The 16,270-nt window shown below is 41.6% G+C and overlaps 1 protein-coding gene across 3 annotated transcripts in view; it reads right to left on the reverse strand.

Annotated features, from left to right (window-relative positions):
• Nucleotides 1-16,270, reverse strand: part of vps13b (vacuolar protein sorting 13 homolog B) — a 210,759-nt gene that overhangs the window by 3,010 nt on the left and 191,479 nt on the right. For all 3 annotated transcript variants that reach the window (XM_088386303.1, XM_088386304.1, XM_088386305.1), the window contains 17 exons: nt 15,704-15,970; nt 14,238-14,321; nt 13,835-14,010; nt 11,387-11,557; nt 10,073-10,280; nt 9,799-9,987; nt 9,448-9,594; nt 8,373-8,659; nt 7,920-8,047; nt 7,642-7,838; nt 6,845-6,963; nt 5,972-6,410; nt 5,625-5,786; nt 5,307-5,535; nt 2,314-2,490; nt 2,069-2,239; nt 1,540-1,716 (listed from right to left, as the gene is read on the reverse strand). In XM_088386303.1, the coding sequence (XP_088242429.1) occupies nt 1,540-1,716; nt 2,069-2,239; nt 2,314-2,490; nt 5,307-5,535; nt 5,625-5,786; nt 5,972-6,410; nt 6,845-6,963; nt 7,642-7,838; nt 7,920-8,047; nt 8,373-8,659; nt 9,448-9,594; nt 9,799-9,987; nt 10,073-10,280; nt 11,387-11,557; nt 13,835-14,010; nt 14,238-14,321; nt 15,704-15,970 (3,328 nt within the window). The remainder of the gene's footprint in view (nt 1-1,539; nt 1,717-2,068; nt 2,240-2,313; nt 2,491-5,306; nt 5,536-5,624; nt 5,787-5,971; nt 6,411-6,844; nt 6,964-7,641; nt 7,839-7,919; nt 8,048-8,372; nt 8,660-9,447; nt 9,595-9,798; nt 9,988-10,072; nt 10,281-11,386; nt 11,558-13,834; nt 14,011-14,237; nt 14,322-15,703; nt 15,971-16,270) is intronic.

Raw genomic sequence — 16,270 nt, forward strand, 5'->3', positions numbered from 1 at the left:
TACTTATGTGGTCGGTGGGAGCTATAGAGTGCCTACCGTGACCATGTTGATCCAAAGTATTGACACTGCAGGTGAGAGAAGGATATGAAACGGAAACTACAACTAAAGGAAGTGGTACACGTGTCTATCCTAACTGCTCATTTGAATATGGCAATGAAAATGCAAACGTACCCCCAAAATCACAAGCAGTCATCCTCAGCATGGCCGTCCGTCCAAGTTAAAAGAATGAACTGGAATGTATTTCACCAGTGGCTGATTTATTTCACATGTGCATGACAGTTTAGGATGTTGAGATGTTATTAAAACCTGCCTGTGCAGTTAATAAAGGTTTTATGTTGCAGACACTTTGACTTTGGAACAGATTACTTCTCTTTCCATTATTTTCTATCAGAGAAACTTGTGTTTGAGGTTTCCTTTGTTTCCAGGGCAATATTACATCCTCTTTCACGGTCTGGTCTATACATGGGTTTAGGAAACAAGACATGTTTGGCATGTGTATGTCCGAATGAGTTCATGTGCGTGTGGTCGGTTTTCCTTCATCCCGTTCTTTCTGTCAACAGAGTGGCAACGGCGAGCCAGTGAAGTCATCAAGTGAAATAGAGCCATAAAGAACGCAGAGTGCTCTATTAATGATGTCACTCCAGAGGTACTCTGCAGAGCTGAGTGGCTGTTTATACAAAGCACTTTTATAGAACACAATGAAGTGAAAGAATGATGACACAAATCAATGCAGATGATCTCCAGCGAATGCCAATATATTATAATCATGTTTGTGTTGGACTCAGTGAAAGAGTGCCACGTGGACTCAGGGAGTCATCGCTTCGCTTGGGGGCGGTTCACCACAATAGTCGTGTGCCGAGGCTATAAACTGTTAGTTGACAAAACACACCACCCGCTGACTTTAATCCTCAACTCCGTCCGAGTAAATTAATTCCACTGGCTCAAACAGCCCAAAAGGTCATGTTGGGGATTTATCTGCAACACAACCCTGTGTCGTACTACAAGGCTGCATGAATAGAATTGCAAATGCAAATTAAATGCAATTAGTCCCAACCATAACAAAAGGTTTTTTTTGGGTATTTTTGGGGGATTTGGAAGATTTTATTTTCTATAGGAAATAATGGGTTCAAAGTGTCACCATCTTAAACATCTTAATAAATGTAGAAAAAATGTATGGCTAATATTTCAACCATTGTCTTAAAGATGAAGTATGAAGGTTAGGTGCAAAAGTTAAAACAGTATTAAGTTAAACAAAACAGTCAGTCTTATCTTGAATTGAATGCGAGTCTGCTTCACATAACTTACAAAAACTTGTTGAGTCAAGTCACTATTTTCTTTTCGAATAAACAAACGGCCACAAAACGTCTGTTTGCACGCACGCAATAAATCTTTCAATGCATCTCAAACGGAGCTGTTATACGCTTAGTTTTCATGTGTGATGATCCGTGAAAATTGAGTTTTGTATGATTGTGAAACACCATGACAGAATCGACCTCATTTGTTTTAAACAAACAACATGAAGCTCAACTTTGAACGCACCATATCCAGTCTGGGATACCAGTTCAGCTGCTCCTCCAATGGGCTTTGTGAAAACTCCCACAATTCCTTTCCCCATGCCAGAGATGACGCCTTTGGCTTTGCTACCAGCTGTGCTCTGCATCTCCCAGTTCTTTTGGAAATTCTGCATGGGCTGGTCCACGATGCCCGCTATTGCTCCTGGAACGAAAACAAACGGGGTTTAGTTTGGAAATTTATCCATTTTCTATACGGCTTGTCCTAATTAGGCTAAGATGGAGCTTATCCCAGCAAACTTTGGACAAGAGGCAGGGCATAGACTTTACATGGCACGTGCTTTGTGAAATATTGCCGCATTGAAAACATATGTACATATATGACAAAACTATGACCCCAAATCGTTTTAATAGCCTTTCAAACATTTTCAAACGATACACTACCGTTAGAAATACACTAAACATCAACAAAACCAATGTGTTCCACCTTCTGTCACTGTAGTTCAAACCTAGTGTGTTTTTGCACCACTTAGACGTGTGTTTGATCTACATCATACCTAACAGACTTATGCCAAGTCGTGAAAGCCCCTGCCTAAGTCCGTCTCCCAGACTTTCTGGTAGTTGCTTTCTCCACTCCTCCTGCCTGGTGTAGTGCTCTTCATCCAGAGACAGACGGTCCATGTTTCTGGCTAGGCTGGTTGCCAAGTTGGTGATGGATGTCAGCGTGCCTGCATGGGCACATATGGACACAGTTTAATAATGAGAACATAAAAACAAAACAAAACCAAACATTCCTTATTACCTTTTGAGATGTGCTTGACGAAAGAAGTGGTTCCCCTGGAGACGCCACTGACAAAGGCACCAGGTCCACGAGTCAGACCCTCGTAGGGCAAGCGGAAGAAATCGGACACGCCGTTACCGATGCTGCGCACCAGGCTGGCGGGACTGCCCAGGATCTCCAAAGACCCCACAACCCAGCCTAACACAGGAACAAACACAGACACAGGTACAGACCTACTCTGAAACTGAATGTATGCTGAGAAATTAGAATGCTGTTACATTGATACAAGATGGATGAATTAAACAAACTACACAATCTCATCTGATGTAGCGTGACATTACTCTCAATAAAAAACAACATTTTCCCCCCATACTCAGTTACTGTAGGCGTTATGGCCTAATGTCCCAATATTTTAGCCCAAACAGAAGTGTAACGTGCGATGTTAGTAGAAGCCGCAATGGTTTTATGAGTAAGAAAATAAACCAGCAGCACCTGCTCACAAACTAGCCTGCTGAGAGTTTGAACAGTTTCTTGCCAAAAGCTCTTGATGGCCTGTGAGGCTCTCTCTAAAAATATGTTCAACATTGGGATTTTATCTTCAACATGAACTCGATCACTGCATTCACAATGTTACACAATTGCTCATGCATGTGTAAATCGATGAATGTTTCATACTATCTCTACTCTCATGTTCATGGTCACATAATCAGACATTGCCCAATAATGTGTGGAAAAAAAACTTGACTTTTCTTGTCCACTTTCATTTCTCAGGTCATGGTGGTCAGTCAGAGGCCATCAAGGTCCATTTGAGGGACTGAGGCCAGCCAGGAGCTAAGCTACAATTTACAGTGCTCTTATGCTCTTATAGAATGGATATAAAAAGTTTACACACCCATAATCAAATGCCAGGTTTTCATGGAGGGGTGGGGGGGTGGCGGGGTCAAAGCTTTTTTTTTTTTCTTTTTTTTTCATGTTCCCCATGCAACTGAAAAAAAAAAAAGTCTTGACTCACCTGCTGTGACTCACATATAAACTTAACTGACATCCCATTCCTAATCCATAGGGTTCAATGTGACGTCAGTCCACCCTTTGCAGCTTCAACTCTTCTGAGAAGACAGTCCTCAAGGATGAGAAATGTGTTTATGGGGATTTTTGACCATTCTTCCAGAAGACCTTTTATGAGGTCACACACTCATGTTGGATGAGGACGCCTGCTTTTCAGTCTCCGCCCTAATTCATCCCAAAGGTGTTCTACTGGGTTGAGGTCAGGACTCTGTGCAGGCCAGTTAAATTCATCCACACTAGACGTTGTAAAAGAAAGGGGGCCAGCACCAAACGGCTCCCATAAAGTTGGCAGGATGGAATTGTCCGAAATCTCTTGGTATGCTATATGCTTCAGCCGCTCTCTGACCAGTTTTACAAGGAGAAACCTTTTCAGCAACTTTGGAAGAACTTCCAGTTATTGGGAACGTCACTGTTGTGCCATATCTTCTCCACTTGATGATGACTATTTTGTCTTATTATTACATTTTTTATTATATTATTATATATATTATATATTTATTATATACTTTATTATTACTAAATCATATCAATGGTGGATTTTTTTCATATTATAAAAACCTGGCAATTGAACAGAGGCCTGTAGACTTTCTACTCATAGTACACACACAAACAGACACACACAAACCGGACATATGGGTAAGCATGAGCATGCTATCCATATGCCTACATTGTGTGCGTGTTTAAATGTACCATTGTACATACATCCTGAGGCTAATCAGTCCCAGAATGCAACGGTTGCCCAACTTAATGATGACTCAGGAAGTGGAGAACATGGCGAGGTGTTGAAATACAAGCAGAAATGAGGGCTGTGATGAAATACAGCGGAAAAGGAAGAAGCCAGCCAGAACAATAATTTCTGATGTGGAAATGATGGGTTAAATCAGACCACATGTGGAGGCTTCGACGAGACAGGACAAGAGCACGGGCCAGAGGCTTTCCTCAGTAAGGCCTGATAGCCAGATTTCTCCATGGTGACTGCTTAGATTAACCATAATGTATCACAAGTAATCTGTCAAACAAGAGGAGGCCTTTGCCAGGCATAAGGGGATTCAGATTTTGCTACTTTTCCTCTAGAGAAGCCATGTTAAACTCAAGGCCCGCGTGCCACATTTGGCAAATGCTGCATGATTAAAGTGTATGATGTTGTATGTCCTCACAAGTTAGTGTTTTTTAATGTAAGCCTCAGCAGAAACACTGTTGCTGATTAGATATGTGAGCTTACATTCACAGGTGATGGAAAAGGGAAGACTTCATTGCATATGTGTAACCTTGCTGTGGTTGAGAGCACTGGCATGACTGACATTGTGCAGCTGGCACTTTTTATCTTTGTGCATTACAGACGAGCTTTTAGGTACTAATAAATCACTGCATGACAAAATCCCAGGAAAAAATACATTAGAAGAAATGTGCACTCATGTCAAAGACATGAAATGGCCTTGGAACAACCTCATGAGCACCTTATTAATGGAAACGATACGAGAGAAGATGCCAAGGGACTATTGCACAGTGTAGTATTACTGTATCCGTCACCAGGAAACACTATGCAGCGAGGCCATAAAAACTGAATATTGTCAAGATTAGATAGCCATCAACTTGATCAATTTGTGTAATTACATATATGGTGAGACGATTATACAAGGCTCAACATAAATGCCAACAGTATACCTATAACTGCTAAAAAGAACCTAATGTAATGTAATATATCCAAATATAATCTAACCTAATCTAAAATTCTTGTGTTCACTAAGAAATGTACCGTAATCGCTCCTTTTTGCACAAGGTTTGACCCCTGCGGCTCATTTATGATATTGTAAGAGGATTTGTTTTGGTAAGGTGCAAAAGTTAGATTGATGATATTTTTCTGGTATGGTGTAGGTCATTATATATCCTATATCTCACATATTTATGCTTGGTAATTGTCAAAGGAAAAAAACTAGAGTACTACGTACCGGCTCTGAAGAGGGCCCCAGCAGCATAATGCATAGCCAGAGCGTGGACCAGCTGTCTGGCTGTAGTGCAGAGTGGCCCTCTCTCAAACAAGGAGAAGGCTAGAGGAGTGTGGTCAGAAGCAATGTAGAGCTTGAGGGAGGCATGAATGCTGACCAGAAGGTTGATTGGCTGAATAGTCAGTTTCTGCAGACGCACAGGCCGGACCAACGCCTGTACTGATTGAAGTACCTGCAGGACATTTACACCATACATTACGTATTGCATATTGGCCCGGATTGTTTCAGCTCATTCAAATTCTACTGGCATGATTTAAGCACCTGTTCAGGGGGGCTGTTGGCTGATCCCGACTCTACTTTATACTTGTGGGGCTTCACTGAGGCAATAGCAGAGTCAGGGATGAAGGTGTGGAACAGGGTTTTAACACAGTAAACAAATGTATCTTCAAGGTACACTCTAGCGGGTTGTACCTGGAAGTTGACCTGTGGAGGACACAACAAGCAAAGTAGTTATGAGATTGTTGAGTAAGTGCACTGATTTTTAAAATGTAAAATAAACCCCCCCGAAAACCAGCGGCTGATCAAATTCGCATATGTCGAACTGTAAATATACAGGTGCTCACTGTACGCTGATGAACACATGCAAGACTTTGAAAATGGACTCCAACCTCTTCCAGAGTGCATCCGTCCGCAGCCAGGGTCAGCCTCAGCTGAAGGAAACAAGAACGTTTAAACTCCTCGAGGAGTTCAGGAGTCTCAGTGGGAATGTCACGGTTACTCCATTCAAACACTCCTTTCTGCTCCTGGCACAGCAGCACGGGGAAGTGGAAGCTTGCACGATTGTACAGCTGGTTGTCCACTTGCAGGCACAAGCAGTACACTTCGATCAGCGAGGCGTCAGGCATCAGAGTCAAAATGGACTCCCTAGCTCCTCCAGGCTCGAGGGTCACCTCACGGGGCAGGGAGGTGGATGCTGGGGCCAATCTGAGGAAGACGTTGGTCAGCGTGAGCCTTAGCAGCTCCACAGATCCTAAGGGGCTGGTGATGTCATCACTCAACACTATGCTGGCCTCACTCAGAAGGACAGTTAAGGACAGCTTGCTTGGCCTGAGGAAAAAAGGAGTGTGAAAATTAATTCCCATTCTCCTTCAAAAACAGATTAATTAAAGCATTCAGATTGTTTACAGTCGAGAGCATAACACAAGTGAGTTCCCTACCAACAGAACACAATAACAAACATTGTCTGAGGTCATATGCTTACATTAACCTGATATTTAATCACATAGATATTCTGCTATTCAAACTTTAATGATGTTTAGTGTTGATGTAATGGAATAAAGTTGTAAGAACTGTGTTCTAAAACGCAACGTCATTGTAACACAGCGGGCTTTTATTCCCCTGCTGCGGTGGGGAAAAAAATAGCACTTTGCATGTCACATTTATTAATGATTTCTGTGTAGCAACTGCGAATCAAGGTCACCTGGGTCCATTTGGGTCATAGAAATGCATTAGTTGAAAGAAAGACAAGCAAGCATGCCTACCTGCTGTGTTGGGTGATTACAGAATCCACACCGCCCTCTGGTGACAGAGACAGAACCAAGGTTCCGCTCTCATATCCCACATCAATGTAGAGGCAACCAAAGCCTGGCAGGAACACCACCTGAGCAACAAAAAACAATTCATAGCAAAGGTATTCACGATCAGCATAAAAATAAACAGATTTTCACCTAAAGAACTATCAGATTCATAGCTAGCCCCCAACATTCTTTTCACAGATGTGTGCTCGAACATGCGCGTGTCAGATTTTAACCTCCATCACTCCCAGACCAGTATGATCAACTCCTCATGTGACAAAACGAAGAGCCCACTGAAAACTTCACTCAGCAGTCATAACAAGCCTCAACTTTGACCTCTCACCCGTACCACAGAGGTCAGATGAGGACCTCACAGTAACCAGAGATGCGCGGCCTCAGTCTCAACCCCAACCTGTGGCAGGCTAGACACAACACTAAACATTACGCACTTTTCCTGGTTACACTAATCCCTCACCAGCTGATCACACAAAACATTCATTGCATGTAACATCCTCTTGTACTGTATAAATAGAGTGTGTGTCAATCAAAACTGAAATCATTAACCCTGTAACACATTTCTGTATGTTATCAGAAGCCTCCCATTATGATCCTGCAATCGTGGTTCATCATCATTATCAAGCACCTCAAAATAAAAAAACAACGTAAGACCTATTGCGCCACAACACCATAAATCCACTAGAAAAGAAAACATGAATCAAATTTTGTGTGAATGATGAATTCCTCCTTCAAATAAATAATTTTACCTGAGTACCAGGGCAATTGATGTCAATGGGGTCGGTCCAATCCGTGCTGACAACATCTGCTGTGGTTTTGAGCAAAAGTGTGGGCAGTGCCTCTCTCTGCCTGCAGTCTGGGAAACTAGAAAAGTGATAGTAGAGCTCATGGTGAACCGAGCTATTTGCAGGAAGGGGACAACAGTACATCTCTGCCCTTGGAGTTTCTGTAAAAGATGAAGTTCACAAACTTAGTAACATCTCAGCAATTTAAGATGGGAGGAAAGGTCACAGTCTTTCCTTCTCACCTTTGACATTCTCCTTAAGCAAAAGTTGGATAGGACAATTATTGTGAACCAGCATGGGAGGACAAGGATCCTCATTTAGAGTCATGTATGTAACTCCAAGATGCTCCTGGTACGTCAAGACTACGGCCCTGGAAAATACAAATATGAACAAAGAAATTCTACGATTAACATTATAACAATCTCTTATTGCCTCACAAAATTAATCTGAGAAACATTCATTGAAGAAATGGTAAAAGTCATGGGAAAACTTGGGACAATCTGTGATGTATCAAGACAAGCTCTGGAAGTGAGAGTGGGAATGCTGAGGGAAATTCCACCTTTGTTTCATTGCTGTTGCTTAGTGAGCTACAAACTGCCCAGCACGTCTTTCTTTTAGTCCTGTGCCATCTTGGTCCAGTACCCAGCACTAAATTGACTGTTGCTGCCATCGAGTCTGTGGTCCAGTTTACCCACCTGCTGATCGGGCCACCACCGGAGCTTGTTTCACCCGGAACCGACACACTCTGCCTAAGGAAGTCTGGTCGGATGAGTGCGGGAAGGCTCCATGCTGTAGACTCATGTCTGGCATCAGCCCGTGATAATGAGCTGAAAAGCATGCATTTCACTGGCAAGGGGAAATCCATTTTTCCCTCAATGCTGGTGTGAAGATGATCCCAGCATGGCAGAGAGCAGGGTTTGGTCTGAGATGATGGTTCAGATGGGGCCAGGTTGAAAGAGGTCGTCTCTGGTATATCACAAGCCTGTACAAAATACATATCAGAAACATTGATCTTTAAAATATGGGTGAATGTACTGTACTCATGCTCAAATCTCATCATTATAATACTTTATTGTATTTAGTTTTTCCGACTCAGCTTTGTGTTAATTTTGTAGCTGATATGTGTTGGAGCCAGTTAAGAGCCACTGAGATAGGATCTCAAAAAGATGAGGAACAGAGAATCGTGCTCCGTAATGTTTTCTCGCACACTCTTTGTTGTTACTTATGGCATTTTGTTTTGGGATTTCAGTATGTACTTTCGTGGCAGCTGGCACACTTTGGCTTTTTTCTTAAGGGAGATCTGAAAGCTTGCAAAATGACATCATTACATTGTTGCTCTCTTTGGGGACAAGTAGCAGATGAAAGCGAGAAGGGAAACCTGCAACCAATTCTGGCTGTTAGTCTAATACCCCTACCAAGTGCCATTGACTCATGGTGAAAACAGTGGAAGGGGAGAGGGGGAGCAAAATGATCTGATGGAAAATGGTTTGCCGTGTCCTTCTAATCCATTTGTGTGGTCGTTACTGGGTGTGTATGAGTCATATGCACAGTGTATTTACTGTACGTGTGAAGCCGGAGGAGGACAGGACAGACTTAAAGCAGTGCCATACACAAGCAAACACATGTTGGCCTTGCAGGAACTTTCCTCTTACAATAAAAAAAAAAAAAAAAGTGCATTGAGTTGTCAGTTTTTCCTCAACACAAAATACTGTTTTTGTAATTGACCATTTTGAGATAAAGAAAAACACTTCCATTCAACTTATGACCTACCTGGTCATCACTTCCTAGCCTGTGGTCCGTCAGCAGAGGTCTGTAGTGTATTGTGTAAGGAGTGTTGTTGATAAGGATCGTTCTGTCCTCTATCTGGAGAATCTGGATGCCATGTTTTATTGTAGATGACACACAGAACTGACACAGCTATGGATGAAACGACAGACAGAAATATTAGTCATAAAATGCTTCATAAATCAAGGCATTTATTTGCTTGCTGTAGTTACTGTTGCATTAAAAGCAGATAGGTCTTATATTGAGACAACACTTACAAGGCTTGATTTTAAGTTCACCTGCATAATGGAACGATAAATTGTCCACCAAGGCTGAGCTGTGAATCATGTGCCTCACCTTCTGTTTGCCACGGAATGCTCCCAAGGTGATGTTTGCCTCTACATAACCTTCCTCATCCAAGGTTACCACTTCTGAATCTGTGCCCTCCTTCCATCGAGGTGAGGTTAGATCATGGACGAGTTTCATGGCTGTGGACTTGTGGACAGTGTTGGTTTGAGCCCAGTAGATGCCGATCTGGAAAGCTTCCTGTCAGAGGCAGAGGGGACAGTGGAAAATGAAGAGATAGTCATCTATTTAGACTAAAAACTACATGCTATGAATGCCTCTGTACCTTGAAGTTGGGTGGTACTATGACCTTGCCAGCTGGTATCTGCAGCACAATGGTCTCTCCCTCAAAAAGCCACAGATCCCACTGGGAGTTATTAGCTAACAGAGCCCATGGCAGCAACTCCACCAGCAGGGTGCGAAGGCCCGATTTCCAGCACGATAACTTCACCTGCATGGGACTATCCCACTGGGCAAGGGGCTCCGACATGGACCTGTTAGAGGCAGTATTGGAAGAACCTCATTTTTATTCAACAATTTATTTTTACTGCGGCTAGTGAGTAGTATACATAATTCAATAAATAGAAGCAGACAGTGCTCCAGGAACACAAGAACAAATGGGCATTCATATTTTTATACATAGTAATAAATTGACATGCATGGCTTGAGCATGAGTGGCTTTGAGGAAAACTGTAATACAGGCAATGGTAATGGCTTGTTCTCTACAGTGAGTTTAGCCAGATGACACAAGCATACAGTGTTGAACTTGGTATACATAAATGTAAGCTGCAGCACCATGACTCTTTGACTTTAAACTACTTCCCGCAGACACATAAACAAATATGAAAGAAGCACACAGCTACCTGTAATGCAGCTCTGATAAACAAATGTCACTGTCAGTTTAGTTAGCTAAACAAATGACCTTAATTACCAAAACTAACCGTCTTGCTCTACAGAGAGGCTGAGGGGTTTCTTCCTTCCCTATGCCGTGAGATTTTTTAACTCGTCGCGGGGATTTGGCGCGCGGTCACGGTCGTGACACTGTTTATGGTTTATTTATTTGATCCATTCATTATCAATTTATGTATTTGATCTATTTAATTATTCATATCTATCTAAAGTGGACAGTTTTCCTCTCCACTTGCTGTTTTACACTTCTTAAGTAAAGCAGCAAAATTCTATTTTTTTCTTCCATTTTAATTTCTAACATCAAACAAATGTGACTATCAGAGATATCAAAGATAACCCAAGTAATGTAAAATGTTTTTATTTATTATGGGCAAAAATATATTTTAAGCTTCCAGGCCTACACCGAGTGGCGATCTTAGTGACATCTTTCAAAATAATTGTAATAAACAGTTCTTTGTTATCCACATGGCCCGGGCATTGTTTTTTCTTTTTTTTCTTTTTACTTCACTCAAAGTGGAGTAGAATAAATCTTGCTTAAACTAATATATAGAATGCCACGCACAAATACCCAAGTTGTAAAGAATATCTAAGTTGTACTATATATTGTACTGCTGCATAGCCCAATGCGTAAAAGGTAACTATTCTTTACTAGCGCTCATGTAGACAGGGCACTGAGGAGGGAGCTACTAACCTGTCAGTGTCTTTGGAGATGTAGGGCCATGGTAATTCAACGGACGCTTTTTGACCATAGAAATCATCCAGGACGTTCACCAGGTTATCCTCATCTCCATTTTTGTCCAATATCTGTTTGATGAGGCTTGTAGAGATGGGCACAGCACAGTGGGAAGCATCTTTATCCTCACTGAAAAAGACAGCAAGAACATGCAATCAGATCTACAGGTCCTTCCAGAAAGCTGAGACCCAGTTAGCTGATGTGAGTGCTTGAAATGAAGCCCTTCATACTGTGTACACAAGAGTTCATCTATAAATTGTATGTTGAGTGTAGACGAAACTCAAATAGAAAAGGTTTGATGAAAGCTGAAACTACTCACAGGCAAACCTGAAAGTAATGCATACCGTAATTTCCACGCAAATAACCCCTTTCCCCAAAATCACCTTTAAAAAACATTTTGTTTATGAGTGAACACAGATTCAAAACATAACAGTAAAATAAATCCTTTTAAATCCAGGTTAAAACCCGCTGCTTTTTAACCCATTAACTATGATTAAAGCATTTATTTAAAAAAAAAAAAAAATCCCCAAATTATGTTCAATTTTTAATCAACCCTGGTACAATACAATGGGAAAATATTGGGGCTTAAAAAAAAACAAAAAAACATTAATGACAGGAAATTCCAGTAATTGTATTGTGTACAAATGCCTACAAAGGGTGACAAATATGGATGTTAATGAATTACTTCATCCATTCTGCTATAAAAAGGAGTTTGTGTTGTATAGGTTCTGGGACAAGAAAGATGAGAAGGACAAGGTGTTGACAGCAAGCTTTTCATTCCAAACACCTCCTGTGGGGTTAACCTGAAAGATTGTAAGCCTCATTTTTCGATTGCGGTTGCCTAGATGACCTGATCAGGACATGGTGGTTGTGTTTAAAACCTGTCTGTCTCTCTTGTGTTGAACCCGCAGCGCTGTCCATTATAACCCGCAACTATGTGTAATTACAGGAAGGAAATATGAGCCCTTGACCATTGAACATTGAAAATTGAATCCATCCTTGAGGTTTACATGTGCGTGGATGTGTGTGTGTGTGTGTGCACGTGTAAAGGTACATTCCCACTTGTGGCTTCTGTTGAGTGAGTACGGAAAAGGGATGAGGCATGGCTTGAGTTGGGCTACCAGGGAAAGCCGAATGGAAGTCTGTGGTGAGACACAGTTTACTCAGGGGACACGGTAAACACAAGGATCACTGTGGTTGCAACCCAGAAGGACAAGACACTGAAATGTTTTTTTTCTTTAATCTTTTTGAGACTTATCTGAAATTACAGGAGCTAAATATACCTCAATATTATTGTGGTTCTTTTAAAGGCAGCTCTAATCAAAACAAACTTGTGACCAGATATCAACTCTCCACCCCCCCCAAAGAAACTTTCTCAGGGGAGTCAATTACATTCAATCAGTAGTTGCTACCAAAAGAGTGAACTTCCCTCAGTTCATTCTCATAACACGACAGTTTATTCATGCACAGATGACAAATACGGTAGGAGTAGCTACCATACACTGTATACATCTGGTAGTAATTTCCCAAGGGGCCACCCACACTGATGCGTAAACACCAATGTTACTGAAAGTCAAAGCAACTGACATTTATACACTGCGTGACATGACACACGAGGTATGAAGATGATGTTATCCAGTGAACACAATGTTTCCTTCAGATGAATTACAGATGCATGACAATTATTACAGGGCAAGTGTTGATTCAAATGACATTTTTATCCCAATAAAGTGTAAACAGCGTCTTACGGGATGTTTTGAGCAAGTGAACAAACACACACAGACATCCATGTACGCACACACACCCACAGACACAAAGTAATTTAGTGGGTGCGGCAGACAGTGGCGACTGTCCGTGTGAAGGGATGACTGTCACACCTAATCTGACACATACACACATTACTAAGCGACCAAATAGACTACACACAGATGTATATCCATATGAACACGAGTGGATACATCTATCTTCCACTACAACACACACAGAGCCAAGGTAGGACCAAAAACCTGCTCTCTGTTAGAGCCTCTATGTAAATTGGGGGTAATTATGGTGAGACCTGACATGTTGGAATCGAGGTTGGGTTTCTCCTGCCAAGCTCACTTCCTCCTACCCTGAAATGGTGCTTGGATCTCCCTGGATTGTGAGCTAATGTTGGCTAACAGAAAGTAAAATGTGGTGGAACAAAATCCTACGTGTCTCTCCCACTACATTGGATCGAAGCATAACAAGCCAGGAAAAGAGTCAGACTGTCCTTTGCAACAAAACACGACTACAAGACCAATGATCTGCCACAATGAGAAGGAGCATGACAAATGTCTAATAATTTACTCATGGATGAATATTCACACAAGAAAGGGTGATGCGAATGGGTTTTATTCACTATTATTTTGATTTCTTACTATTTACCTGGCCTGAAAAGTGAGGTGATGCGTGAGGTCTGCTTCTGTGTTGAACAGGGGCTCCTGGTGACCCTGTCCTGGAACCAGCTGGCTCTCTCTCAGTCCAAGGCTTCTCTTCTCTATGTGGATGATTACTGGGTCTGGCAAGTGGCTCCTCATTACAAACAGTGGACTAAAAACAACCTGAATGAGGAAATTGATATGGAGAAAGTATTGTGCATCATTCATACATCATCTTGTTAAGCATATGCAAACTGACATGCACTTCTGAAATAAATTTGTAAAAGGCTGAATGACATTAGGCACACTGCAGTCTTTAGATCAAATAACAGTAAGATATGATAGCGACACGATTTTGCAAAGTAAACAGAAAAAAAATCAAAATTTAAGTATGAATGCAGGACACTCACCACTCTCTGTTGCATATGTGAATCAGGCTCGATAATGATGAGATTACACCAGACAAAGAGCAAAGAACCACCAGAACATGGAACCTGAAAGAAGGCAAAATCCTTTTTAACGGGATAAACTTCATTCTTGCTTTGACCAGACTGGAGGATGTGGTAATTTTATCCAAAGCTCAGTAGACATCAGCACTATATTGTAGTACTATTTTTTTTAAGGCTAAGAATGAAAAATGTTATTCATTATTTTCTCGAAAAAACCTTGTTAAGTGGGTGATTTTTCACTAGTGTGTAAGGTTGACAGAGCATAAATGAGAATAAAATTCTTAGAGTGTTGGAGTTGAACCTATGGGAAAGATAATCATAACATCCAAAGCTTTAGGGCCAAAAGCGAGACAGTAGAGACATGGAAAGTACGTGGTAGGAAGGATGGAAATGCAACACGAGCAGGTTGCCAGAGGATGAAGTACAAAATAAGGGAGTTAACTACAAGATAATCAAGGTTGCCTGTTTGTGGGCGCGAGAGCAAAACCAGAAGGAAAGCAAGCCTTCCCTACGAGACAATCTGGCCTGTGGAATGAATGTCTGTAGAGAGGCTGGCGTGGAGTGGAGTCAGCTGGGGTGGCAAAATTGCAAGAGGCTCATAAAATATCAAAACAAAAGAAAAAGACAGACCAAGCCGAGAACAATTCAAGAATCAGCGTGACGAACATAAGTGAAGCAGAGATCATCTGGTGCTAATCTAGTGACGAGAAAGTGTCTCTCAAGCATCAGCTTGTGCCCACATATCAGCTAGTGTTTCCTGTTTATAGTTTGTGATGTTATGAGGGGAGCATAAACTGTATTTTCTACCTCTCAACATCTTTGGTTTACAGACTACAAAAATGGAACACATTTGTAAAGGGATGATCACGGTTTGTTCTCAAGTGACGTGCCTTGGTGGCCACCCGGATACGCTCACAGTTGGTGGTCCAGATGAAGATATGATTATACAATATGTGTGCTTATCAGCTTTCCTGCCTTGCAAATTCTACCATCATAATGAATGGAGAAGGAAACTATAAATGGACTCTGTGTATATTTATGCTGTCAGAAAGAGGGCTACAGTCATAGTAAGTATTACTGTACGATTCTATTACTGTGTCTGATGGTCCAATCAAACCTTAAGTTTGCTATACAGGAAGTCGACATGCTCTTCAAGGCCAAAAGAGTCCTTGTGTGTGTCCAATCTATTGTGGTTTTAGCTTAAGCATACCTTTGAGTGTGCTACCTTCGTGACGAACCGGATAAAATGTTAAAATCAGCAATTACTTCAAACTTGGTTTCAGACAGCCGATTTAATTACAGCTAGATTTGAGATTTCAACCCAACATTTTGTCTTTTACTTCTACCCTTTTGCAATTTATTTTAAAGTGTGAGAAACTTTGACGAGGTTTCCTTCTGATGATTACTCTCAGATAGTGTCAGTTTACCTGTACAACAGAGCTGCTGGTGCCCTTGTCCTTCCTCTCCAGCTGCACATCCTGGGACCAGTCGTCATCTCCTTTGGCCCTCACGCACAACTCTGTCAGTTCAGCATCTTCCAGAATATATGAAGGCAACTTTGTTCCTGCCTCCAAGCAGTCACAGTGTTCTCTGACTACTGTCTGAGCATCAGGGCCAACATAGTGCTGCACCAACCGAAGTTCAATATCCTCAGTTAAGTAGCTGCACATGACCTGTCGCCCACATATTATCACCTGCAGAGGGAAATATAGACACAATAGAAATAAATAAATTTCATATGATTAGCAGAACTGAGGTTGGGGGTTAGAATCTGATCTCCGGTTTGGTCCTTGCAGTCTGCTTGTGCTTGCCTGTTTATCTTTTTATTATTTGTCATACACTCCAAACAAATGCATGTTTTTTTTGGTCTATACTGTATGTACTCTGCGATTGGCTGGCAAAGGTACTTGATGGGCAAAAGGATTACCTCACTTCTTGCCTGTCATATATCATGTCAACTTTGAATTGTCTGGTGAAGTGAATGAATCAATGAA

Source organism: Syngnathus floridae, chromosome 10, assembly GCF_059516105.1.
Source record: "Syngnathus floridae isolate MCC-2025c chromosome 10, RoL_Sflo_1.0, whole genome shotgun sequence".
Classification (NCBI taxonomy): domain Eukaryota; kingdom Metazoa; phylum Chordata; class Actinopteri; order Syngnathiformes; family Syngnathidae; genus Syngnathus; species Syngnathus floridae.